Here is a 25891-nt window from a genome sequence, read left to right as displayed (position 1 = left end):
TATTTTGTAAAAAATGTCCAGGATGTTCCATCCTACTCATCCCTCATTGCCTCCCCCTTCTCTGTCATTAATAAGATGTTTATCATCATAATCTAGTAGATTCTTCACTCAGTTGCTGATGAAACAGTTTTTTCTTATAGCCCCTCTTCAAAAACGTAGTCCCTTCCCTAAAGTTTTACATTTGATTTAGCAAGCATTGTTAGATTAATAAATATTTTTAAGCACCTTCTATATGCCCAGTGCTTTCCTTGGTACCTGGTATTAAAAAATGAAGAGTAAGACAGGTCTTACCCTCAAAGTTTACAGTCTAAAACAGGAAACTGATGGTTATAATATATGCTGGTAGGTGCCATCCTGTGTTAGTAGTTAAATGTACAGGGAGACAGAGCAAGTTTGAATCCCAGCTGTGTAACCTTGGATGAGTTTTTTAAATGTTTGTTTTCTCATCTAATAATATAAAATATGAATGATAGTAGTACCTACCTCTTAAGGTGGTTCTGCGTATACAAGTTAATACATATAAAGTGCTTACAAATCCATGTCTGGCACATGGTGGCCAAAAATGATAGTTTTCATTGTTATTAATAGAGACATACAAGGTTCAGTGGTGGTATAAAAGAGGGAGTGCTCACCTTTGCTTTAAAGGAGAAAGTTGAGGGGCAGGGGGACAAGTTAGCCTTGTGAATTTGAGTCATTAGGGAAATGAGCATCAAAACCACAGTGAGAGACCGCTCTATGCCTACTAGAATGGCTGTAACCAAAAAAAAGTAGACAGTGACAAGTGCTGGCAAGGATGTGAAGCAGTCAGAGCCCTCATACATTGATGGTGCCATGTAAAATGGTGCAGCCACTTTGGAAAAGTTTGGCAATCCTTCAGAATATTAAATAGTTATAATATTCATATGTTCACGGTAACTGCTACATTTCCATTCCCAATATGTACCTAAAAGGAAGAACGTATTTGCCTACACAAAATCTTGTACATTAGTGTTCACAGCAACATTACTCATAATATCCAAGAAGTATAAACAACCCAACAAATCAGTGAATAAATAAAATGTGATATATCTGTATAATGGAATATTATTTGGTGATAAAAAAGGAATAAAGTACATGCTACAATACAGATGAACCTCAAAAAATTATGCTAAGTGAAATAAACCATTCAAAAGACCACATATTATATAATTCCATTTATATTAAATGTCCAGATTGGGCATGTCTACAGACAAAAGTGGCTTAGTGATTGAGGTTAGGATGTGAGGGCAGGTTGGGGAAAAATGAGAAGTGACTGCTAATGAGCACCAAGATTTCTTTGGTGTGTGTTTGGGGAGCGAGAAACTGTGCTAAAGTTAGATTGTGGTGATGGTTACCACATCATTGACTTGTATAATTCTGTCATGTGTGGATTATGTCTCAATAAAGCTGTTAAAAAAGAGATTTGTCAGAAAAATTTTAACCATATTTTGAAAAGCTAACTTAAACAGTGCTTTTTAAGTTATGAATCTGTACAGTTTGATCCCCGCAGTTTTCGTAAGTGCCCTAATGGCAGCCAGGTGGAGCGAACTTTCTGGGAAAGAGAAGACAGGTATTACTTGCAAATGTGGATCACTTTTAGTGCTAGGATCATCTGAGGAAACCTCTAAAAATAGGCTTTTCAGTGAAACTGCTTTTTGTCTTCCTAAAGTTTCCACTAAGCACAGGTATAAGGGAAAGAAGCATGAAGCTATTTGCTAGTAGTGCAGGGATTCACGCCACTCATCAGATGTAAGTTAAAGGCTGCAGAAAGCCTGAGTCATGGGTTATAAAAAGTTCTCCATGTATTGTCTTTTATAAGTTTGTGACAGTTGGCTTCATCTTCCTAGTACAGTGTTTTCTACATAGAGCTCCAGTAGCTGCTTATTCAAATGAAATATACATCTGAATGAGTGCCCAAGGCTTTCAGGATTTTAATAATAAAGGTTATCCTTCAGGTGTGTCATTCTGACTTCTATCTAAAGGACTCTTTGCGATTAGAAAAAGTAGGTACAGACAAGGCAATGAGAAGATGAAATAGATGTTTTTATACATTTCAAATGACATAGAAGAGTCCTATAGAAGAATGAGAAATGATTCATTAGCTAAGTTTTTTTTCAGTGATTTAATATATGAATTTAAATTCCAACTGTTCTATAACATTGGATTCTGTCTTATTTTCTTTCTGTTATGGTTTGTTGTATTTAAATTATATAGACTATCTTGGAAACTAGCTTTGAGGAGTATAGTCATTATAGTTATTCTTGTTTCTCATTTTTGTGCAGATACAGAAAAATCGCACTTCACTCGAGATCCATCCCAGCTTAAAGGCATCCTTGTTCGAGCATCATTGAAAAAAAGCACAATGGGATTTGGTTTTACCATTATTGGTGGGGATAGGCCTGATGAGTTCCTACAAGTGAAAAATGTACTGAAAGATGGTCCTGCAGCTCAGGATGGGAAAATTGCACCAGGTAACAGGTTTTTCAGAAATACTTAAAAGGGGTCTTCCCTGGCGGTCCAGAGTTTAAGACTCTGCTTCCACTGACGGGGGCATGAGTTCCATCGCTGGTTGGGAACTAAGATCCCACACGTGTCACATGGCTTGGCAAAAAATTTTTTTTAAAAAGTGCTTAAAGATTTGTGATCCTATAACAAAAATTATAGTGAGAATGTTTTATATATATATATATATAACATATATACCAAATATATAATAGCTATATAAATATATATCATATATGTATTTTGTGTGTGTGTGTAGAGAGAGAGAGAGAGAAAGAAATTATACAACCAGGAGGTAGATTCCTGTATTAAAATAGTTTATCTTCTAAATTAAGTACATGGTAGTTTTGAGGGAGGGTCATTTATTAATATATTGAATAGTTTGTATAGTTTGAGATAACCCTTTGGCTATACTAAGCTAAGGATTTATTAACCATCTCAGAAAATTATTTGATTGTCTGATGTTCTCTGATTATGTAGGGTACTTTTGGAGTTATTTAACATTTACCTGTAATCTTTTTTGAAAAGTGATTCGTTGTGATGTTTACAGTGATACTGAACAAATTGGTATATCCCACATTTTTTCACCAGGTTGGACCCTTTCCTTTGTTTTTTGCTATCTTAGTGGCTATTAGTAAAGTTAAGCCACTATGTTAAGAATTATAGACAATAAAGCTAAAAAAAGAATACAAAAAGAAAAGAATGGGAAAAAAAGAATTATATTATTATAGACAATAAGGTTATTATTTTTACAGAGCTGTATGAATTTGTCTTCTATGTAGTTTTCTCAACATCTTTACTTGGTGACTGTTACATATTTTTATGTGAGAGACTGTTTATGGCTATAGGTTAGAGGAAGTTTAAGACTATGATTATGTGGAAGGTTAAAATACTTTTCTTCCAGAAAGATTTTAATAATCCACTGAGGTTGCTTCTTACCCTATTTGCTAGGCTTTTCTAATCCTCTGTTATTTCACATACTATGTGTAAATACATTCTCCATTTGGGTGATTCAGTTGTCATATTACTTTTGATGGCAGGTATCAACTTATTTTCAATTAATATATGGGATCTCTCATATTATGCTTCCCGAATTAGGTGATAGAAATTTAAACTAGAAATCTTAAAATAATTAAAAGTTATATTTATAAAGAAAATTATTTTTCTAATTTATTACTTTATAAAATCAACAAACTCTGGAGATTAAAATTAAGGTTTTGTCCTAAATCCTCAATTTTTACTTTTAAAATATTTTTGTCCATGAAACACATCTCAAAACTATTGTATATACTGTCAGGATTTTATGATGTAGATTTAGATTTGTCTAAAGATGTTATTAATTTGTAAAGCAATAGGATACTTCCATAAAAACTCAGAGAACTTTGACTAGGGGAGGAAAAGTCAAAGCTTTATTTCTAATTAGTTTAATTTCTTTATCTTCTTGAATTTTGAAATGAATTTCCACAGGCTAACATTTGTTTTTAAATAGCATTCATGTTGATTTTTTAAAGCCTACATGCAATCAGAACAAATTGAAGCACCTTTATTTGGCAATAACCTTTTAAATAATCATATTCAAATAAAAGCAGCAAATGGATGAGACATCAGAGGACAAATTTTAAAAATCAAAACTGCATTTAAAAAAACGCACAACTGATGAGTGGCAAAGATCCTACAACCAAAGTGGGTCATAATGATGTAAAATCAAGAAAGTAAAACCAGCTTTTAAAAGGATTAATTCAGCTAAATTTTCAGCGTCTTAAATAATATAGTCTTCACTTGTATTGAATTTTTTTGTTCCTTATTTCTCCTTTTGATAACTAAATTACACTAAATTGAAAGTCTCTCCAAAAAAGAAAGATGTGAAAAGAAAATACATTCATAAGTTATTATTCTAATCTTTAACCTTACATTGTTCAAACTAGAATGAATTTTTAAGTATGTTGTAATCAATGGCTACTTAAAAATCATGAAATCAGATGTATTTAAAGAATGTCTGTTTTGTCTGTTTGTATAAGTAGCCAGTGGAGTTGTGCACCGCTTGTCTATGTACTGAACACCTACTGCAGTGCACCTAGCTTTGTGTGCCCACTTAGGTGTCACTCAAAGGATATACTAACACGGATAATATGAATCTTTTTTAAGATTCACTTGAGCTTGAGGTCGTAACTGTTTGCCACTAAACACACATTTATATGGCTTCCCAGGTGGCTCAAGTGGTAAAGAATTGACCTGCCAGTGCAGGAGACATGGGTTCAGTCACTGGGTTGGAAAGACCCCTGGAGTAGGAAATGGCAACCCATTCCAGTATTCTTACCTGGAGAATTCCATGCCTGGAAGCCTGACAGGCATGGGATCGCAAGGAGTCATACACAAACACACACACACGTTTATATATTCTTTTTAGGGAGGAGTCACCAAAGGGAGAATGACATGTCTGTGTTCAAAATCTGTTTTTTCAGTGGTTAATGAATAGTAAGAGGTTTCCAGAAATCAAATTTAGATGCTAAATTTCAGTCATTTTTATCTCCCCCAATAAAAGATCAATTTATTTGATGGCTTTAAGATTTTTAATGTGATTTATGTTTTACCAGGTGATGTTATTGTAGACATCAATGGCAACTGTGTCCTTGGTCACACCCATGCAGATGTTGTCCAGATGTTTCAATTGGTACCTGTCAATCAGTATGTAAACCTCACTCTATGTCGTGGGTATCCGCTTCCTGATGACAATGAAGATCCTGTTGTGGACATTGTTGCTGCTACTCCTGTCATCAATGGACAGTCATTAACCAAGGGAGAGACTTGCATGAATACTCAGGATTTTAAGTCAGGAGCAGTGGTGCTGGACCAGAATGGAAAATCGGGACACAGCTTGATCAGTGATCGTTTTAATGGAGCATCAGATCTGAGTGAACAGAGAGCATCTATGGCATCGTCAGGCAGCTCCCAGCCAGAACTAGTGACTATCCCTCTGATCAAGGGCCCTAAAGGCTTTGGGTTTGCAATTGCTGACAGCCCAACTGGGCAGAAGGTGAAAATGATATTGGATAGTCAGTGGTGTCAAGGCCTACAGAAAGGGGATATAATTAAGGAGATTTACCATCAAAATGTGCAGAATTTAACACATCTCCAAGTGGTAGAGGTGCTAAAGCAGTTTCCAGTAGGTGCAGATGTACCATTACTTATCTTAAGAGGAGGTGAGTAAAAGCACAAGGAAAAGTCGTCATTGTTCATGCATTTCTATCTGTGAATTGTCCTTCCTTCCAGGTCAGAGTATCTCTTTCCCAGAAGACTTAACTGGTAATTAGTGTGCATTTTCCTAAAGTTCTGTCTGACTGCTTCCATAAGCAGTATCTTTTGTAGCGGTTTTTTTTTTTTTTTTTTTTTAGTTATTAGTGGTTTCATTTGTGTCCATTATGGATTTCTTTTCCTCTGTGTTCTTTTTAAAATCTGATTTATGACTTTAATGATTAGCTAGAGCCATAGCATTGTCCTACTTCCGATGAAATATATCCTCTTAATTTCATTTTCTCTGTTGATGGCAATAATAGAAATGGACCCTTTCAATCAGTGGTACTTCATCTGGACCTCTGTAATGTACCAAGGATGTTTTGAAAGAGCTAGCATCTCTGTGAATAAGTAAAAATGTTGGATGGTGTGTTAATCTGTTCTGTAAAAGCAGTCATGATAGCTTGTGCTCATAAAGCTTTTATCTTAAGCTTTAATATCTGTCAGTAAATGTTAATTAAACCCCACAGTGCTCATGTGAGAGAAATATAATTTTATTTTCCAAGGTCATCAACTGACTTGAACTGCTCCCAGACATAAATGCAGTTCCAAGGACTAATCAAAAAGTTATATTTTAATGGGCTTTCTTAAATCCATACCAATGAATGACTAGTATTTTAAAGAATAAAATTTAGCCCTTCACATGTATCTCACTGGCTGTTAGTTTTCATTTTTGAGGCAAATGAACAATTTAACTTCGATTCTCATTTCTTTGAACTGTTTTTGTTTCTTCTCTGGGTGATAATCTGCTCAGAGTAAGTGCAGATCTCTTTGTGGGGGCTGGAGAGTCATCCAGAGTTCCAACAGATAAAAGTGTCCAGGGTTCTGTGTTAAACAGGTTGGATGTCAGTTTCCTGCCTAGTTGCTGGTTGATTCCACAGTACAGGAAAGTAATGTTAATCTATTTGAGTCTTGCTTTATTTATCTATAAAATGGCAGTAACATGTATGCCTTAGGATTGTCATAAAAAATGAAATATGTGTATAATGCCTGGCACGTAGAACATGTTGGACATAATTTACTAGCCTACTAAAAGTTGAAGCTAGTTTTATCATAAACATTAGCAGTATTTGTAGTCTGGGAATCCTTCCTCTGTTTTTAAAATGTGGCTCATTTTTTTTAAGGTCCTCCTTCACCAACTAAAACTGCCAAATTGGTGAGTATGCAGTTGTCCTCAAATTCTTCTTTCCAACACACGGAGACAGATGCCGCGTTTCCCTCCATGAGGGCTGCTCATGGGGTGGGTGTTGAAAGACCGGGAGGAGTCGGGAGACAGACTGCCCTGGGCTTGGAACAGAAACTCAGGGAAGAGTGCAAGTTAGAAAAAGCCATCTATAGAGGAAGTGTGCTCTGCTGCTTATTTCTGTTGAAGAAATGTTAGAGACCTGTAGTAGTCTGATGTTCTATGTAGTGAAACATGGACTCATTGAGGTGCCTACTGATGGGTCCTTTGGCTTTCTTTGTGTTTCAGAGGAGCAAGGGTAAGGAGTAGCCAGACATTGCTACAATGAGAAGATGCAGTGGTTTCCCACAATACATGGGGACTGTCATTACCCACATTTAGCCGACCTTCTGACGTTTAGGGCTAGAGCGGTTGTGGCCTCTCTGCTCAGTTTGCTTGTTATCAGACCAAGAGGCTGTCAGACTTGGAACAGTTTTTTTTGTGGTGTTCTTCTGAATAACTGACTAGCCTATTTTAGGACCTGTGTAAAGACTAAGACCTAAACAAAGGACATACCAGATAACGGTATGAAAGAAACTGTGCTAGGTACACGTGTAGCTACTTAAATATTTAAGTTTACAATTATATGGGTATAAAGACAATTAGGTATATAATCCTATTAGCTCTGGTTTGCTTCATTTGGAGAGTATCGTCTTCCAGTTAAAAGATGGTCTTCCATAACCATAAACCATAGGCTGCTAAACAAAAGACCATCAGATACAAAATAGATTAATTGTTTATAGCCCACTGAAAACGATCTTCTGCAAATTTGCCATTTTAACTCCTGTACTACCCTGTGTTTCATAATAGATGCCAGTGCAGCCACGGGGACCCTAATGCGTTATAATTGGCGAAAGTTTCTGATGACCTCTCACTGCTTCTGACAGAATCCTAGGACAAGAGGGGGAGAAAGAGGGAAAGGCTACTCTTATCTCCTAGGCATCTGACTGGGTCCTGGTCGGCGAAGGGTCCCTTCTGGCACAACACTTTATGGCCACTGTCCTGAGTCCTCCCTGACAAGCTGCTGCTCCTACATCACAGTCACTTTAATTATTTTATCACAAATGTCTGTAATCTCCCTCTCCTAACCATAATTCAGGGTAACAAGCTGTTCTCTAAACCATAGTCTTTATTTTCTGAAGCTATTTATTGGATTTCACTTTTAAATTTTATTAAAGCAGCCATTTTGATGAGCTATTCTTCTGGGAAAGTTCTATCTGAATGGGAGCAGATGAATATACCCCTTCTCTGATTCCTAGGCATGGAGCATTTTCATGATCTATTTGAATTGACCATGCAGGTTTTCACAGTGTCATCATTACAACCTAAATTAGAATTAACACTTTGTATTTCATTTTCTTAGAAAGAATATTCCTTAAACATCTTCACTGGAAATTAATTCTGTGAGTGGGGAGGTGAGGTTTTCAAGAATTCAATGGAAGTACTCTCTGAGTCTTCCTCCTGCTCTGCTTAGAAGTGCAGTCTTGTATGTCTTAGAGTCAGTTTGTGTCTTGGTGGTGGAGAAAAGGGCAAAATTCCTTAACACAGGACTACTTAAGGCCCTTTGATTGACATCATTATAAACGTGTTCTAATTTAAGTGAAATATGTTTTAATCAAATACACATGACTGTGAAAGTGAACTCCTCTAAGACTGCAAATATGCTGTGGCTTTGACCCTGCTGCTTACGCAACTGTAATCAGTTGACATACTGGTTCAGACAACAGTTTTTTGCACTAATCAACCATCTGGCTTTTTGAGATGCTAAGTAAGGCCCTTTTCCATTTCAGAAAACAGATAAAAAGGAAACTTCAGAAAGTTTGGAGGCCATAAATGAGCCTGTTCCCCAGCCTATGCCTTTTCCACCCAGCATTATCAGGTCAGGATCCCCGAAACTGGATCCTTCTGAGGTCTACCTGAAATCTAAGACTTTATATGAAGATAAACGTAAGTAGCTGTGGAATGTTTCAGGAAAGCATGCAACAACATTAATTTGAACTTTCTTGAAAACTTGATGTTTCCATCTCTAAAAACCAACATGTTGGAGTTATTCATTCCCATTTTAATGTAGCTCTGGGCTTCTTCCATTTATACTCAACACTCATTCATTTGTTTTCTTCAAAACCATGTTTTGAACTCTTGTTTTTGAAATGTGCCTCTGTCTACCCAACATCATAGTAGGTAATGGGAATACAGAGGTAATAGGTTACTTAGACCCTGCATCCAAAGAGATGGTTAAACCTAAATGGAAAAGACAAAGAAATAGTCAAGTACATATACAAATACAGGTACAGTAATAGAAGGGTAGGCTGGATGAATTGGGATCCAAAGTAGGAAATGGTCGGTTTTACTGCTGTGGGTAGTAGGAAGTATCGTATATTGCTTTATATAGGAAGTTAAGCTGGAAGACGAAGAGGTGGTTGCTTATGAGACAGATGGAAGGGAAAGAAGGATAGCATTTGCACACTGCGTGGCCTTAATTGTGCATTTAGTTTCAGTTTAGCTGGGTGTGGTCGGCAGTGGATACCCGAGGGGAGGGCAGGAGCCGCGGGTGGAGAGTGGATTATGCCAGGCTGAGGAAGCTGGAGACAATGACATACATGATAAAGAGCCACAGAACGGTCTTAACTGTAGGGATGAAGTTGTTGGGCTTGTGTTTTACAAAGGTTTTTTTTGGCAGGAATACAAAGGAGGATGAATCAGAAGGGTCTGTAATCTGAGGAGGAAGCCAGAGAGCAGAGTAGACTCCTTAGAGGAGTCCAGTGGACAGATGATGAGAGGAGAGTGTCGTGCTAATTTACCAACTGATGCCCATTTTTTCCTGAAGCGCAATTGTAGCTTTAAGCGGTTTAGCTTCTGAAATGTATTTATTTTTAGAAATAGATCTAATAAGCATCTTCCCTGGTGGCTCAGATGGTAAAGTGTCTGCCTACAGTATGGGAGCCCTGAGCTCGATCCCTGGGTTAGGAAGACCCCCTGAAGAAGGAAATGGCAACCCACTCCAGTACTCTTGCCAGGAAAATCCCATGGATGGAGGAGCCTTGTGGGCTACAGTCCACGGGGTCGCAAAGAGTCAGACATGACTGAGTGACTTCACTACCGTGGAAAAGATGCACAAGTAGAAATATATATAATTGATTTCATACTTATTGAACCAGTCACAGTTTATCTTGTTAGTCCCAGACCCAGACTTGATAGTCCTATTTCGGAAGATGAAACATTTATTTGAAAGCATCAAGAATTAATGGCAGTATAATACTGAGTGTATGGAAATGGGAATAAATATTCCTAAGCAATCTTGATTCAGTTTGAGTTAAAGCACAAAACAAAGATTTATGATTGAGTTTTTATAGTGTTAAACTTTTTAAAAGAAATCAAAGTGTATATTGTGTACCTTTGTTTGTACTTATTATTTTCTGGTTTTCCTTAGCACCAAACACCAAAGATTTGGATGTTTTTCTTCGGAAACAGGAATCAGGGTTTGGCTTCAGAGTACTGGGAGGAGATGGACCTGACCAATCTGTAAGTTTAACTATGTTGTCATTTGGCTATTCCTGTTAAAACTTTTAATAGAGATTTGGTAGAATATGGTGCATTTGTTTTGCGTTCTACTTTGTTTGGTTTTTTAAAAGATTTTGTTTTCTCTAACAGTTTCATTAATATGACCAAGAATTGCTTTTCTAGTGATGTCATAATACCTCAGTTAACTTGATATGTGAAAGTGAAAGTGTTAGTTGCTCAGTTGTATCCAACTCTTTGTGACCCCATGGACTGACTGTAGCCCTCCAGGCTCCTCTGTCCATGGGATTTTCCAGGTAAGAATACTGGAGTGGGTTGCCATTTCCTCCTCCAGGGGATCTTCCTGACCCAGGGATTGAAGCCAGGCCTCGTGTATTGAGGATAGGTTCTTTACCATCTGAGCCACCAGGGAAGCCCTAACTTGGAATAGCTGAGGCTAAAACTGTGGGTAAAAGCTGAATAAGTCAGCCATCAATTAGAGCATAATAATGGGTTATATTTGCAAGGCATTTAAATCTAGAAATTTATTTATATAGAATTCTCACTCATACTTAGAGAACAAATATAGTGGGTTTATTTTTGTTTTGCCCTTAGTTTGACAAAGAAGTGATGTGCTTCTTAAAGTTTAAGAACATATTTAAAGCTTTTTTGTATTATATGAATGACTACATTATCATGTTTGGAAGTTAGGTGAATAATAATATTCTTTTAAAATTACAGGCTTCTTTCTATTCTGACTAGAACATTTGATTTAGAGAGTATAAATATGTTCTAATTAGTCATATCGGTTACAGTTAAAATAATTATCAGAGACAAATAAAGCTTAAGGTAGGTTGCCCTATGTAGGGCAAATATGGAGTACCTTGATTGTTTCTTTTCCTTTCTTTTGAATCGAGCTATGATTGATGTATAACATTATATTTGTTTCAGATGTGCAGCGTAATGATTCAGTGTTAGTATACACTACAAAACGATCATGGCAACAAGCTTAGTTACCATCCGTCATCAGACAAAGGGACAGATTTTTTTTCTGTGATAAGAACCCTAAAGAGTTATTCCCTTGGCAACTTTCAATTATGCACTACAGCATTATTGGTTATAGTCCCCATGCTACAGCATTACATCCCCATGACTTATTTATTTTATAACCGGAAGTTTGTACCTACCTCCCCCCAATCCCCTTTCCACTGTCAACCACCATTCTGTTCTTTCTGAGTCTTGTTTTGTTTCTTTACTTTGTTTTTTAGTTCAGATATAAGTGAGATTATACAGCATTTGTCTGTCTGACTCTTTGACTTAGCATAATGTCCTCAAGGCATTTTGTTGCCTTGCAAAGATTTTGTTCTTTCTAATGTAGTTTAATCTTTGTGATTAAAATTACATTGTGATTTTCCCAATTTTTTTTCTTGTAATTGACTTCTAATTTTATACCATTATGGTTGGAAATGTGTGATATAATTTCAGTTTTCTTAAATTTATTGAGGCTTGATTTGTGGCTTAACGTGTGATCTGGCTGAGTAATATTCCATTGTATATGTAAGTGGGTGTGTAGGTGTGTGTATGTATAAAGAAGATGTGATATGGGTATTTCTTTATTTTCCCTAATTGCTATGGCTTAGACTTCCAGTACTCTACTGAGTAAAAGTGGCGGAAGTGGGCATCTTTGCCTGTGACTGACCTTAGAAGGAAAGCTTTCAGCATTTCTTCACCACTGAGTATGATGTTAGCTGTGAGCTTGTCATTGTTGTTGGTGGTTGTTTAGTGTCTAAGTCATGTCCAACTCCTTGCAACCCTATGGACCATAGCCCACCAGGCTCCTCTGTCTGTGGGATTTTCCAGGCAAGAATATTGGAGTGGGTTGCCATTTCCTCCTCCAGGGGATCTTCTGACCCAGAGATTGAACCCACATCTCCTACATTGACAGGGAGATTCTTTAGTACTGAGCTGCCTGGGAAGCCTGAGCTTGTCATAAAGTGAAAGTGAAGTGGCTCAGTCGTGTCCGACTCTTTGTGACCCCTTGGACTGTAGCCTACCAGGCTCCTCCGTCCGTGGGATTCTCCAGGCAAGAGTACTGGAGTGGGTTGCCGTTTCCTTCTCCAGGAGATCTTCCCAACCCAGGGATCGAACCCAGGTCTCCCGCATTGCAGGCAGACGCTTTACCATCTGAGCCAGCAGGGAAGACTCGAGCTTGTCATATATGGCTTTATTATGTTGAGGCATGTTTCCTCTACTCCCTTGTTGAGAATTATTATAAATGGATGCTGAATTTTGTTAAATGCTCTTTCTGTATCTGTTAAGATGATCATATTTTTGTTCTTCATTTTGTTAATTTGGTGTATCACATTGACTGATTTGTGGATGTTGAAATATTCTTGCATCCCTGCAGTAAATTCCACTTGCTCATGGTGTATGGGTCCTTTTAATGTATTTTTAAATTTAATTTGCTAATGTTTTGTTGCAGATTTTTGCACCTATATTTATCAGTGACATTGACCTGTAATTTTCTCTTTTTGTGTTGTCCTTGTCAGTTTTGGTATCAGGGTAATGCTGCCCTAATAGGATGAGTTTGGAAGTGTTTCTTCCTCCTCAGTTTTCTGAAAGAGTTTGAAAAGGATAGATATTAATCTTCTTTAAATGTTTGATAGAATTCACCAGTGAAGCCATCAGGTTCTGGACTTCCATGTGCTGGGATATTTTTAATGACTGATTCAACCTCCTTACTAGTAATTGGTCTGTTCAGATTTTCTACTTTTCATGATTTACTCTTGAAAGATTGCATGTTTCTAAGAATTAATCGATTTTTTTTCTAGCTTGTCCATTTTTTTGGCATACAATTGATCATAGTATTCTCTTATGATTCTTTGTATTTCTGTGGTATCAAAGGTAACTTCTCTTTCATTTCTGATTTTATTTTTGAGCCCTCTTTTTTTCTGGTGAATCTAGCTAAGAGTTTTTCAGTTTTGTTTATTTTTTCAAATAGCCTGCTCTTAGTTTCATTGATTCTTTCTATGGTCTTGTTAGTTTCTGTCTCATTTATTTCTGTTCTAATCTTTGTTATTTCCTTCCTTCTACCTGTTTGAGATTTTTGTTATTTTGAGGTAGCTGTATTACTATGAACTTCCCTCTTAGAACTACTTTTGCTGCATCCCAGAGATTTTGCAAGTTGGATATCCATTTTTATTTGTCTCAAGGTATTTTAAAATTTTTCTCTTGATTTCTTCATTGACCCATTGGTTGTTCATTAAGATGTAGTTTAATCTTCACATTTTGTGATTTTCCCAATTTTCTTCTTCTGATTTCTAGTTTTATATAATTGTGCTTGGAAAAGATGTTTTATATAACTTCAGTCTTCTTAAATTTATTGAGACTTGTTTTATGGCTTAACATGTGATATGTCCTGAAGAGTGTTCCTTGTGCACTTAAGAAGAATGTATATAATATGCTACTTTGGATAGAATGTTGTGAATATATATAGAATGTTCTGAATGTTTAATCTATCTATCTGTCTATATATAAAGGTTATTCATTCTAACGTGTCATTTAAGACCCATGTTTCCTGATTGGTTTTATGTCTGCATGATCTATCCATTGATGTAAATAGAGTTATTAAAATTCCTTACTATTATTCTATTGCTGTAAATTTCTCCCCTTAGGTCTGTTAATATTTGCTTTATATATTTAAGTGCTTCTATGTTGGATGCATAAACATTTGCAAATGTTATATCCTCTTGTTCAATTGACTCCTTTATCATTATATAATGCTCTTTTTGTCTTGTATTACAGTTTTTGTAGTTTTTGTTTTAAAGTCTGTTTTGTCTGATGTAGGTATAGCTGCTTTAGCTTTCTTTTGGTTTCTGTTTGCACGGAACAGGTTTTTCCATGCCTCTACTTTCAGACTTTCTGGCTCCTTACATCTGAAGTTAGTCTCTTATAGGCAGCATATAGATGGGTCTTGTTTGTACATTTGGCCACTCTAAGTATTTTCACTGGAGAATTTAGTCTTTTACATTTAAAGTAATTATTGACAGGCATGTACTTACTGTCATTTCGTTCTTTGTTCTCTGGCTGTTTTGTAGTTCTTCTCTGTTCTTCTTCTCTTGCTTTCTTCCCTTGCAGTTTGATGACTTTCTTTAAAATTATACTTAGATTCTATTTTTATTTTATTTTGTGTATCTACAATAGGTTTTTGTTTGACGTTACCCTGAGACTCACATATAACAGTTTATATACATATATATATATATATCAGTCTAATTTAAGTTGATAGCAACTTAAGTTTGAGTGCATTCTAAAGCTACATTTTTACTTCCTCTACCACATTTTATATTTTTGATATCACATTTCACATCTTTTTATTTTGTGTATCCCTTCACTGATTGTTCTAGTTCTAGTTATTTTTTACTACTTTTGTCTTTTAACCTTGTTATACTAGTTTTGTAAATGATTATATTTATCTTGCCCATGAGATTTATACTTTCATATGTTTTCCTATTACTACTCAGAGCCTTTTCTTTTCAACTAAAGAAGTCCCTTTCACATTTCTCATAAGGCCAGTTTATTAGTGATGAACTTCTTTGATGTTTGCTTGTCTGGAAAACTCTCATCTCCTTCAGTTCTGAATGATAATTTTGCTGTATAGAGTATTCTTGGTTGGACATATTTTTCCTTTCAACACTTTGAATATATCATTCTACTTCTTTCTGGCCTGCAAAGTTTCTGCTGAAGACTCTGCTCATAGGCTTATAGGAGTTCCTGCTATATAACAAAGGCTTCCCTGGTGGCTCAGACAGTAAAGAATCTGCCTGCGATACGGGAGACCTGGGTTTGATCCCGGGGTTAGGAAGATCCCCTGGAGGAGGGAATGACAACCCACTTCAGTATTCTTGCCTGAAGAATCCCCATCGACAGAGGAGCCTGGTGGGCTACAGTCTATGGGGTCACAAAGAGTCGGACATGACTGAGCAACTAAGAACAGCACACAGTATGCATTTAATGATATTATTTCTGATGTGCTGAAATTTTTGGCTTCCCTGATACCTCAATTGGTAAAGAATCTGCCTGCAATGCAGGAGACTGCAGTTCAATTCCTGATTCAGGAAGATCTGATAGAGAAGGGATAGGCTACCTACTCCAGTATTCTGGCCTGAATAGTCCATGGGGTCGCAAAGAATCAAACTGGACTTAGTGAAACTTTTACTTTCTTTTGTATGTAACAAGCTGTTTTTCTCTTGCTGTTTTTAAAAGTCTCTCTTTAACTTTTGACATTTTAGTTACAATGTATCTCTGTGTGGATCTTTTTGGGAACTCTTTGGGCTTCCAGAATCTGGGATTCTGTCTCTTTATCCAGGTTAAGGAAGTTGTTAGCCACTATTTCTTCAAGTTAAATTTTCTGCTCCTTTCTCTTTTCTCCTTCTGGTACTCCTATAATATGAATGTTATTCTGCTTGAAGTCATTCCATAGGTATCTTGGGCTATCTTTGCTTTTTTCATCTTCTTTTTTTTTCTTTTGCTGCTCTTATTGGGTCAGTTCCATCCATATTGTTTCAAGTGGCAAAAATTCATTCTTCATATGCCTGTGTAGTATTCTGTTGTATGTATATGTGTGTGTATACCACTTTTTAGTTTTTTGAGAAACCTCAAAAAACAAAATTTTGACAGTGGCTGCACCAATTTACATTCTCACCAACAGTGTACAAGAGATCCCTTTCCTCCACATCCTCACCAAATTTGTTATTTGTAGATTTTTTGATGATAACATTTCTGACAGGTATGAGGTTATACTTTGTTATGGTTTTGATTTCCCTGGTGATTAGTGATGTTGAGCAACATTTCATGTGACTGTTGGCCGTCTGCATGTTCCCTTTGGAAAAATGTTTGTTCACATCTGCCCATTTTTTAATTGGGTCGTTTGTTTTTTTGGATATTAAGCTGTATGAGCTTTTTATATTTTGGGGAATTAATCCTTTGTTGGACTATTCATTTGCAAAAATATTCTCCCTATTCATAGGTTATGTTGTCTTTTCATTTTGTTTATGGTCTCCTTTGCTGTGCAGAAGCTTTTAAGTTAATTTTTTTAGTTTTAGTTTAATGCATTTCTCTTTATATCGTTGTGATTTCTGAAACATATTTACCTATTTGGTCTTTCTTTTGTTATTTAAAAAAATCTTTTGATTGAAGTATAGTTGATTTTCAATGTTGTGTTATTTTCAGGTGTACAGCAAAGTGAATCAGTTTTATATATGCACATGCACATGCGTGCGTGTGCACGCGTGTTCACACACACACAGCTCTCAGTACAATTCAGTTCAGTCGCTCAGTCGTGTCCAACTATTTGCGACCCCATGAATTGCAGCACGCCAGGCCTCCCTGTCCATCACCAACTCCCGGAGTTCACTCAGACTCATGTCCAGTGAGTCGGTGATGCCATCCAGCCATCTCATCCTCTGTCGTCCCCTTCTCCTCCTGCCCCCAATCCCTCCCAGCATCAGAGTATTTTCCAATGAATCAACTCTTCACATGAGGTGGCCAAAGTACTGGAGTTTCAGCTTTCGGATCATTCCTTCCAAAGAAGACCCAGGACTGATCTCCTTTAGAATAGACTAGTTGGATCTCCTTGCAGTCCAGGGGACTCTCAAGAGTCTTCTCCAACACCACAGTTCAAAAGCATCAATTCTTCGGTGCTCAGCTTTCTTCGGTCCAATTCTCACATCCATACATGGCTACTGGAAAAACCATAGCCTTGACTAGATGGACCTCTGTTGGCAAAGTAATGTCTCTGCTCTTGAATATGCTATCTAGGTTGGTCATAATTTTCCTTCCAAGGAGTAAGCATCTTGTAGTTTCATGGCTGCAGTCACCATCTGCAGTGATTGTGGAGCCCCCAAAATGAAGTCTGACACTGTTTCCACTGTTTCCCCATCTATTTCCCATGGAGTGATGGGACCAGATGCCATGATCTTAGTTTTTTGAATGTTGAGCTTTAAGCCAACATTTTCACTCTCCTCTTTCACTTTCATCAAGAGGCTTTTGAGTTCCTCTTCACTTTCTGCCATAAGGGTGGTGTCATCTGCATATCTGAGGTTATTGATATTTCTCCCAGCAATCTTGATTCCAGCTTGTGCTTCTTCCAGCCCAGCGTTTCTCCTGATGTACTCTGCATATAAGTTAAATAAGCAGGGTGACAATATACAGTCTTGACGTACTCCTTTTCCTATTTGGAACCAGTCTGTTGTTCCATGTCCCGTTCTAACTGTTGCTTCCTGACCTGCATATAGGTTTCTCAAGAGGCAGGTCAGGTGGTCTGGTATTCCCATCTCTTTCAGAATTTTCCACAGTTTATTGTGATCCACACAGTCAAAGGCTTTGGCATAGTCAATAAAGCAGAAATAGATATTTTTCTGAAACTCTCTTGCTTTTTCCATGATCCAATGGATGTTGGCAATTTGATCTCTGGTTCCTCTGCCTTTTCTAAAACCTACTCTTTTTAAAATTCTTTTACCATATTGGTCATTAGAGTGTTAAGTAGATAGTAGTGTGTATATGTCAATCCCAATTTCTCAATTTATCCTCTTCCCCTTTCCCCCAGTAACAATATGTTTATTTTCTATATCGTTGGCTTCCCTGATGGCTCGGCAGTAACGAATCCGCTCGCAGTGCAGGAGACACAGGTTCAGTTCCTGGGTCGGGAAGATCCTCTAGAGGAGGGCATGGTAACCCACTCCAGTATTCTTACCAGGAAAATCCCGTGGACAGAGGAGCCTGGTGGGCTATGGTCTGTGGGGTTTCAAAGAGTCAGATGCAATCACAGGACTGAACACACATGCACACATTTCTGTCTTGTCAGTAAGTTCATTTGCACTATTTTCTTTCCATTCCACACATAAGCAGTGTCATGTGGTATCAGTCCTTCTCTGTCTGACTGACTTCATTCAGGATGACAGGCTTCAGGGCCATTCATGTTGCTGCAAATGGCAGTGTTTCACTTTTTATGGCTGAGTAATATTCCAGTGTATATATTTACCACAGCTTCTTTATGCATTTGTCTGTCGACAGACATTTAGGTTGCTTCCTTGTCCTGGCTGTTGTAAACAGTGATACAGTATTCACTGGGGTGCATGCGTCTTTTTGAGTTGTGGGGTTTGTTTTTTCAGGTTTATGCCCAGGAGTGGGATTGCTGGATCATACGAGAGCTCTGTTTTTAATTTTTGAAGGAACTTTTCCATACTGTTCTCCATAGTGGCTGTCCCAATTTGCATTTCCACCAACAGTGAGGGGTGGTGTCCCTTTTCTCCACATCCTCTTCAGCATTTATTGTTTGTAGATTTCTTGATAATGGCCATCTGGACCAGTGTGAGGTGATACCTCATTATAGTTTTGATTTGCATCTCTCTAATAATAAGTGATGTTGAGCATCTTTTCATATGCCTCTTGGCCATCTGTATGTCTTCTTTGGAGAAATGTCTGTTTACATCTTCTACCCATTTTTTGATATATATATATTTAATTAAGCTGCATGAGCTGTTTATATATTTTGAAGATTAAACCCTTTTCAGTCGCTTTGTTTCTAAACATTTTCTCCCATTCTGAGAGCTGTCTTTATTTTGTTTATGGTTTATTTGCCATGAAAAAAGCTTTTAAGTTCATTTATGTCCCATTTATTTTTTGTCTTTATTGTCATTACTCTAGGAGACCGATCCAAAAATATGTTGCTACAATTCATGTCAGAGTGTTCTGCCTATGTTTTCCTCTAGAAAGTTTTATAGTATCTGGTCCTACAATTAGGTCTTTAATCCATTTTGAATTTATTTTTGTATATGGTGTTAGAGAATGTCCTAACCTTCATTCTTTTTATGTAACTATCCAGTTGTCCCAGCACCACTTATTGAAGCGGCTGTCTTTTCTCCATTGTATGTTCTTGCCTCCTGTGTTATAGATTAATTGACCATAAGTGTGTGGGTTTATTTCTGTGCTCTCTATTCTGTTGCATTGATTTATATATTCCTTTTTGTACCAGTACCATATTTTTTTGATTACCGTAGCTATGTATTATAGTCTGAAGTCAAGAAAGCAATTCCTCTAGCTCTCTTCTTCTTTCTCAAGATTGTTTTGGCTATTTGTGTTTTTTTCTGTTTCCATACAAATTTTACATTTTTTTTGTTCTAGTTCTGTGAAAAATCCCTTGACAGTTTGATAGGGATTGCGTTGAATCTGTAGATTGCCTTGGGTAACATGGTCATTTTACCAATGTTAATTCTTCCAGCCCAATAACATGATATATCTTTCCAGCTGATTGTGTAATCTTTAATTTCTTTCGTTAGTGAACTCTAGTTTTCCAAGTACAGGTCTTTTACCTTGTTAAGTAGGTTTATTTCTAGGTATTTTATTCTTTTTGATGCAGTGGTAAATAGGATTATTTCCTTAATTTAGTACACAGAAATACTACAGATTTCTGTAGATTTTTTTGTATCCTGCAACTTTAGCAAAATCATTGATGAACTCTAGGAATTTTCTGGTGATGTCTTTAGGATTTTCCGCATATAGTCACATCATCTGCAAACAGTGAGTTTTACCTCTTTCTTACCAATTTGTCTTCCTTTTATTTCTTTTTCTCATCTGATTGCTATAGCTAGGACTTCCAAAAGTATGTTGAATAAAAGTATTGAGAGTGGGCATTTTTGTCTTGCTCCTGATCTTAGAGGAAATGTTTACACTTTATCTTCTCTTAAATGTCAGGTTATAACAGCTCTGGACCTAGTCCAAATACTTAGGATTACCAATTATAGGATTCTAATTGCCAGCAAAGAAAATGAGCAAGATTTGTTCACCTAGTTGCAAGTGAATCTTAGGTCACTCTGTTCCCTTAAAATATATACTGCTTTAGAATTTAGGAACAACAAATATTTCTCTTTTGTATATACTAAACTTGAACTGATAGCCTCATGTAGTGGGAGTATTGTAAGAATTATCCCCGTTGCTATGAACAATATACAAAAAAAAAAAAAAAAAAAAAAACCTTTCACCATGACATTCAATGGATTTTACTTTTAGTAGCTACTCCACAGAATTGCATTTTCTGAGTTTAATATTTTTGTTCTGTTGTAGTGATGGAAGTGATAGTGGTACTTTCTAAGTTATTGAATTACTTTGTATTTCCTGTCTTCCTTGTGCCCAACCCAAAGAATCCAGAAGAGATTACATGGTGTGGTTATTTGAAGTGCCATTTTGGAGACAGGTCAATTTCTATGACTGTTTTGAACTGCAAAAATTTGTTGGTATGCATAGTTTTGAGTTTTGAGTCAGAAAGTCCTTGACTTAGTAGTTAAGAATTTTAGTAAGTCTTAGTAGACCGTATAGAGCAACCCACACTTTATATCTTATCAGATATACATTGGAGCCATCATTCCTCTGGGCGCAGCTGAGAAAGATGGTCGGCTCCGTGCAGCTGATGAGCTGATGTGCATTGATGGAATCCCTGTTAAAGGGAAATCACACAAACAAGTCCTAGACCTAATGACAGCCGCTGCTCGAAATGGCCACGTGTTATTAACTGTCAGAAGGAAGATCTTCTACGGTGGTACGTGAAGTGAACCTGTTCTTGCTCTGATAAGTTAAAAAAGAAAAATGAGATTTAGGCCACCTTTTTTTTTTCAGATCATTTTATTATGTTTAATAGTGTTTGAGAGGCTGCGCTAGCCCTCTGCAATGGCCCACACTGTGTCTGTGAAATGTTTCTTTGACTAAATCCACTTCTTACCTAAAACAATGACAACAAAAATAGTGTATGAGATAACTTATTTGGTGTGATCCTTGGATGTATAAGGCCATGTAAGGTTGAAAGGATTCATAAATAGTGCTGCTACTATCAAAAAAGAGAAATAAATTTTGGGTCTCTACATTAAGATTATACTAGTATATCAATGAATTTTGCCAGTGTGATATTGTAGTCAGAATATCAGGTTAAATCTGTTTTCTGAAGAACAAATACAAAGCTGTTTAGTCATACTAAGAGATCCCATTAACTGAATATCAAACAATTTTAGATCCTGATGAAATTCTAAATATTCAGAGGACAAAATGTTTCTACTTCAAAAGTTTTAGTATGACATTTATTGAGTCTCAGACATGGATTCTTTTACTTACTCTTCACAACACTGTGATGGTAAACACTGTCATTATTCTAGTTACTCACAGAAAGGTTGAGAAACACATAGCTGGTAGGTAGTAGGACCAGGATTGAAACAGATAATTTAATTACAAAGCCTGAGGTCTAAACGATTACATTAAGAGATGATAATCTCCTGTATTTTTATGTTAGTAGCTCTGTGAATATTATGTAGAAATTTTAAAAAGTGAATTCTTGTCACTTAAAAATGTTTTCAAGACAACCCTGTAGCACCACAAGAATGTAAGCTTCATGAAGGTTGGAATTTTCATCCATTTAATTCTATGCTGTGTACCCAGTACCTAGAAGAATGACCGCATGGCACAGAGTGGGCATTCAAAAAATGTGTGACTTGATGAATATTTACATTACTCTTAAAAATGAGGCCCTGTGTTTTTGATTGTAGCATCCAAAGTAAAAGCCCACCTCCCTTCATAAATATCAGGCATTCTGAGATGCATGCAGATTCTAATGCTGTGTTGCTTCCATTTGGTTTGTCTGGTGTCAGAACATAACTACGTAGAGTAAACAATGGGACGCTGTGCAAATAGAGATTAGCTCCCTCCTGAAAAGCATCATAAAGACGTTTCATAGTAGTTTGATATTATTGGAGACATTTTAGCTAATTCATTCTAACCATGCATTATATCAAAAAGAACCTTTTTTTTTGTTGGTAATTATTGGAAGTTGTTGACACTTTTGTTGAGGTTTAAAAACACATCCTCAGAGTCCCATAGATTTTGATACAGGGAGACCTTATAAATGCATGTTCATCAATAACAGCATGTTGTGGTGGTTGTTTATGATGTTTTGTATCAAATTATGGCACAAAATTTGCCCTTTCTTTAAAAATCAGTTATGACTAACTTTTGTCATTCTTTCTCAAATTCTGATGTTATTCTTAAATAGAAGAAAAGGGTGTAGGTTAACTGCCCATTTGCTAGGAATTCCATGTGACTTGATCTGTGTCTAGGAGAGTTTGCCATTCATGTGGACAGCTTGTTATATGCCTGAGAACTGCTAATGGTTAACTCATCTCGTATTACCCATCAGAAAACTACAGTTGTAAAACACATTGTAAAAGATAAATCTGTGTAGGTGGCAAGCTGTTCTCAAGCTGTGGTGGGAAGTATCTCTGTCCTGATGCAGTGATGTCCCAGACGTCAGGAGTGTCAGTCATGCTCTAAATTATATATTTCTATTAAATGTTTATTTATTTAGCTGCACTGAATCTTAGTTGTGGCATGTAGGATCTAGTCGCCTGACCAGGGAGTGAACCCAGGTCCCCTGCATTGGAAGTGTGGAGTCTTAACCACTGGACCGCCAGGATTCAGTGTGTGTGTGGGGGGGGGGGGGGGTGGGGGGAGGCGGTGCTCAGTTGTGTCCAGCTCTTTGTGACCCCATGGACTGTAGCCAGCCAGGCTCCTCTGTCCAGGGAGTTTTCCAGGCAAGAATACTGGAGGACTGCCAGGGAAGTCCCACTAAATTATATTTAAAGTTGATTTTAAGAGGAAGTTTACTATGTTGCTATTCATTATCAACTTTAAAAAATTGCTTGTCCAGGTTCAAAACCTTGTTGGAATTAAAATAATTTCAAGAAGAATTTTTTTTACCATCAAATGTCACAGAAGCTTTGAAAAACTTCCCTTAGAGTGAGATAACATTTTGTAGTTTTCCAACTATGTATTTAATGAGCATTCAAGAAATCCACTGGATGGGCTGCTGCCTACCTCTGCACTCAGATGGTGTCCAGAGCACTTGGGCAGAGGCACTGCTTTTCTTCATGTTAGAAACTCAGTATTCTTGTGAAGAGCTTAGCACAAAACACTTTAGTTATCAAAAGTTACAATGTTCCAGAAATATCAAAATTGATCTTGTTTATTACAGAGAAACAGCCTGAGGATGACAGCTCCCAAGCCTTCCTTTCAGCACAGAATGGATCTCCCCGCTTGAACCGAGCAGAGGTCCTGGCCAGGCCTGCTCCCCAGGAGCCCTACGATGTTGTCTTGCAGCGAAAAGAAAATGAAGGATTTGGATTTGTCATTCTCACTTCCAAGAGCAAGCCACCTCCAGGAGGTAAGGGCTCTTGTGTCCTGGTGTCCCTCCCTCTAATTCCAGTTTTCTGAGTCACCCACTGGGGTTTGTGAAACTAGCTAGGAATCATGTATAAATTGCCATTTTTTTTAATGCTGAATATTTTATTTATTTTTGAATTAGGTAGTTTGCATCAGTCTTCCAGGCTTCAGGTTTGTTTATCTATCTCAGAGTCTATAAAAAATCTTAGTAGTTCAGTTTGCATCCACCTTATATTGTGACAGTATTATCAGGGATGTGATCTAATTGATGTAGTGAAAGGACAATGCTGAATTTTTTTTTAATTATGGGGGCATAGGGTTTTTTTCCCCCCCAGATTAGGAGAAATACAGAAATAAATGAAATGCTAGAAGCAATTGAGAAGACGCAAAATAGAAAAACCTTGACCCAGATGTGTCTTAAATAGTCCTTTCATGTTATTTAATCATAATTGCCTTATTGCAGCTATAAATTGACCTTAAATGATAAGAAGCACTCTTAGCTTATATGCTTCGTCAAAAGGTAAAAGTTCTGTCAAGACCTTGAAATATCCTGAACCTTAAAATGTCATCTGAGAAGGATGAATATGTATATTAATGTAATATGTATATTAATTTCTTCAACAAAGGAGGACTCACATCTTCTGTGTCCAGGGCTGTTATGAATCAGCAAATTAATATTTGCTATATCTTTATGTTTCTAAGTAATAATCATCTTTAAATATAAAATACAAATGAATATAAGATGAGAACCAGCAAACTAATATTTATATGTCATGCTTGTCTGGTAGCTTTATTTTTCCAAGTCAAGTGATAAAAATCTGTGACCACATGGAAATGCACTCTTAGCTTTGCCAGGGGATTTGATTTTATCTTGAGTAGCGACATCCTTTTAGACTAAATGGTCACTAAAACCTTTAGTGAAAAATGAAAACACTTTCAGGAAAGTGTTGTGAGCCAAACCAATTTGCAAAAATCTTGCTAAAAAATCAATGCAAGTGTGTAAAGGAAGAAGATTCTGTGACATGGATGAATTATTACTATGGTCTCAGGTCACTGCTCACTGATACTAGTTTCCATTTTCCAAAAGCCGTTGCTATGGTAATGCTTGGAACTGGAACTGTTACTGATGCTGTGAGGATGATTATGTGGCCTGTGTCAGAAAAATGAGAGAAAGCAGCTGTTAGGTGGATTTTATGTTATGTCATTGGAAACCAGTATCTAGAAAAACAGATGACCATTTTAGATAATCATATTCTGATTCGAATACCATGCAATAATCCTGGGCATTCAGATTAACAAAAATAGTGAAAGATTATTACTCAGCATGATAGATGCTAACCACTTTCCGTATTGAGCATATTCCTCCTCTAGCACTACAAAAATTAGGAGAGTCTAGTGTTCACCATAAAACTAGGAGATACAGAGGAATTCAGTAACATATATTACTTAAATAGTTTAACCTATTTTTATATTTGAAATTTATGTTATACTTTAATACATTATCTGTTTTAAATATATCATCTTATTTATGTAATTATATTTATTTAATTTGTTTATACTTAAAATTAAAATCTTTTTATACTTCTTTGTTTACATTTCTTTTTATGATCTTGATGGCTTTACATACCATAGATGCTGGGTCTCTGTATAACATAGTGTCATTAAGTGCTGGGCTTTGTAATCAGACAAACATGGCTTCTAGACCCGCTTATGTCTTTTAATAGCTGTCTGATCTTGGGCACATTACTTACCCTCCAAGTGCTCCAGCTTCCCCTGTGAAGTGAGGATGTTAACACTTCCTGTCTCGTATGTTTGTGAGGATTAAAAGAGATAATGCATATGAAGCCCTTTGCCTGGACCTTCAATAAATGTTGGCTGCTGTTACTTGTAGTTTTTGCCATTGTCATTGCAACTGTCACTGCCTATTGACCTTTTTTTTCCCCTCTAAAGAAACGTTAAAAAGTTTATCAATATTTGAGTAATGAGATGGGAACGAAAGCCCAATTAAAATGTAAGATTGAGGTAACAGCTAATGCTTGGCAGGAAATGAGTGTTTGCAGCTCATTAATTATCAGCCTGAATGGTAAATTAGGCTTAGGTTGT

At 36.7% G+C, this 25891-nt stretch overlaps 1 protein-coding gene across 1 annotated transcript in view; it reads left to right on the top strand.

Moving 5' to 3' along the window:
- MAGI3 (membrane associated guanylate kinase, WW and PDZ domain containing 3) overlaps window positions 1-25891 on the top strand; it is a 245060-nt gene that overhangs the window by 193958 nt on the left and 25211 nt on the right. The window contains exons 9-15 of the mRNA XM_052637951.1: window positions 2301-2489; window positions 5115-5720; window positions 6936-6967; window positions 8824-8980; window positions 10464-10555; window positions 20933-21125; window positions 23601-23789. Coding sequence (XP_052493911.1) covers window positions 2301-2489; window positions 5115-5720; window positions 6936-6967; window positions 8824-8980; window positions 10464-10555; window positions 20933-21125; window positions 23601-23789 — 1458 coding nt within the window. The remainder of the gene's footprint in view (window positions 1-2300; window positions 2490-5114; window positions 5721-6935; window positions 6968-8823; window positions 8981-10463; window positions 10556-20932; window positions 21126-23600; window positions 23790-25891) is intronic.

This window comes from Budorcas taxicolor, chromosome 3 (genome assembly GCF_023091745.1).
Source record: "Budorcas taxicolor isolate Tak-1 chromosome 3, Takin1.1, whole genome shotgun sequence".
In the NCBI taxonomy this organism is placed as follows: Eukaryota; Metazoa; Chordata; class Mammalia; order Artiodactyla; family Bovidae; genus Budorcas; species Budorcas taxicolor.
Note: the sequence above shows the minus strand (reverse complement) of the source record. Positions and strands in the feature narration are given on the sequence as shown.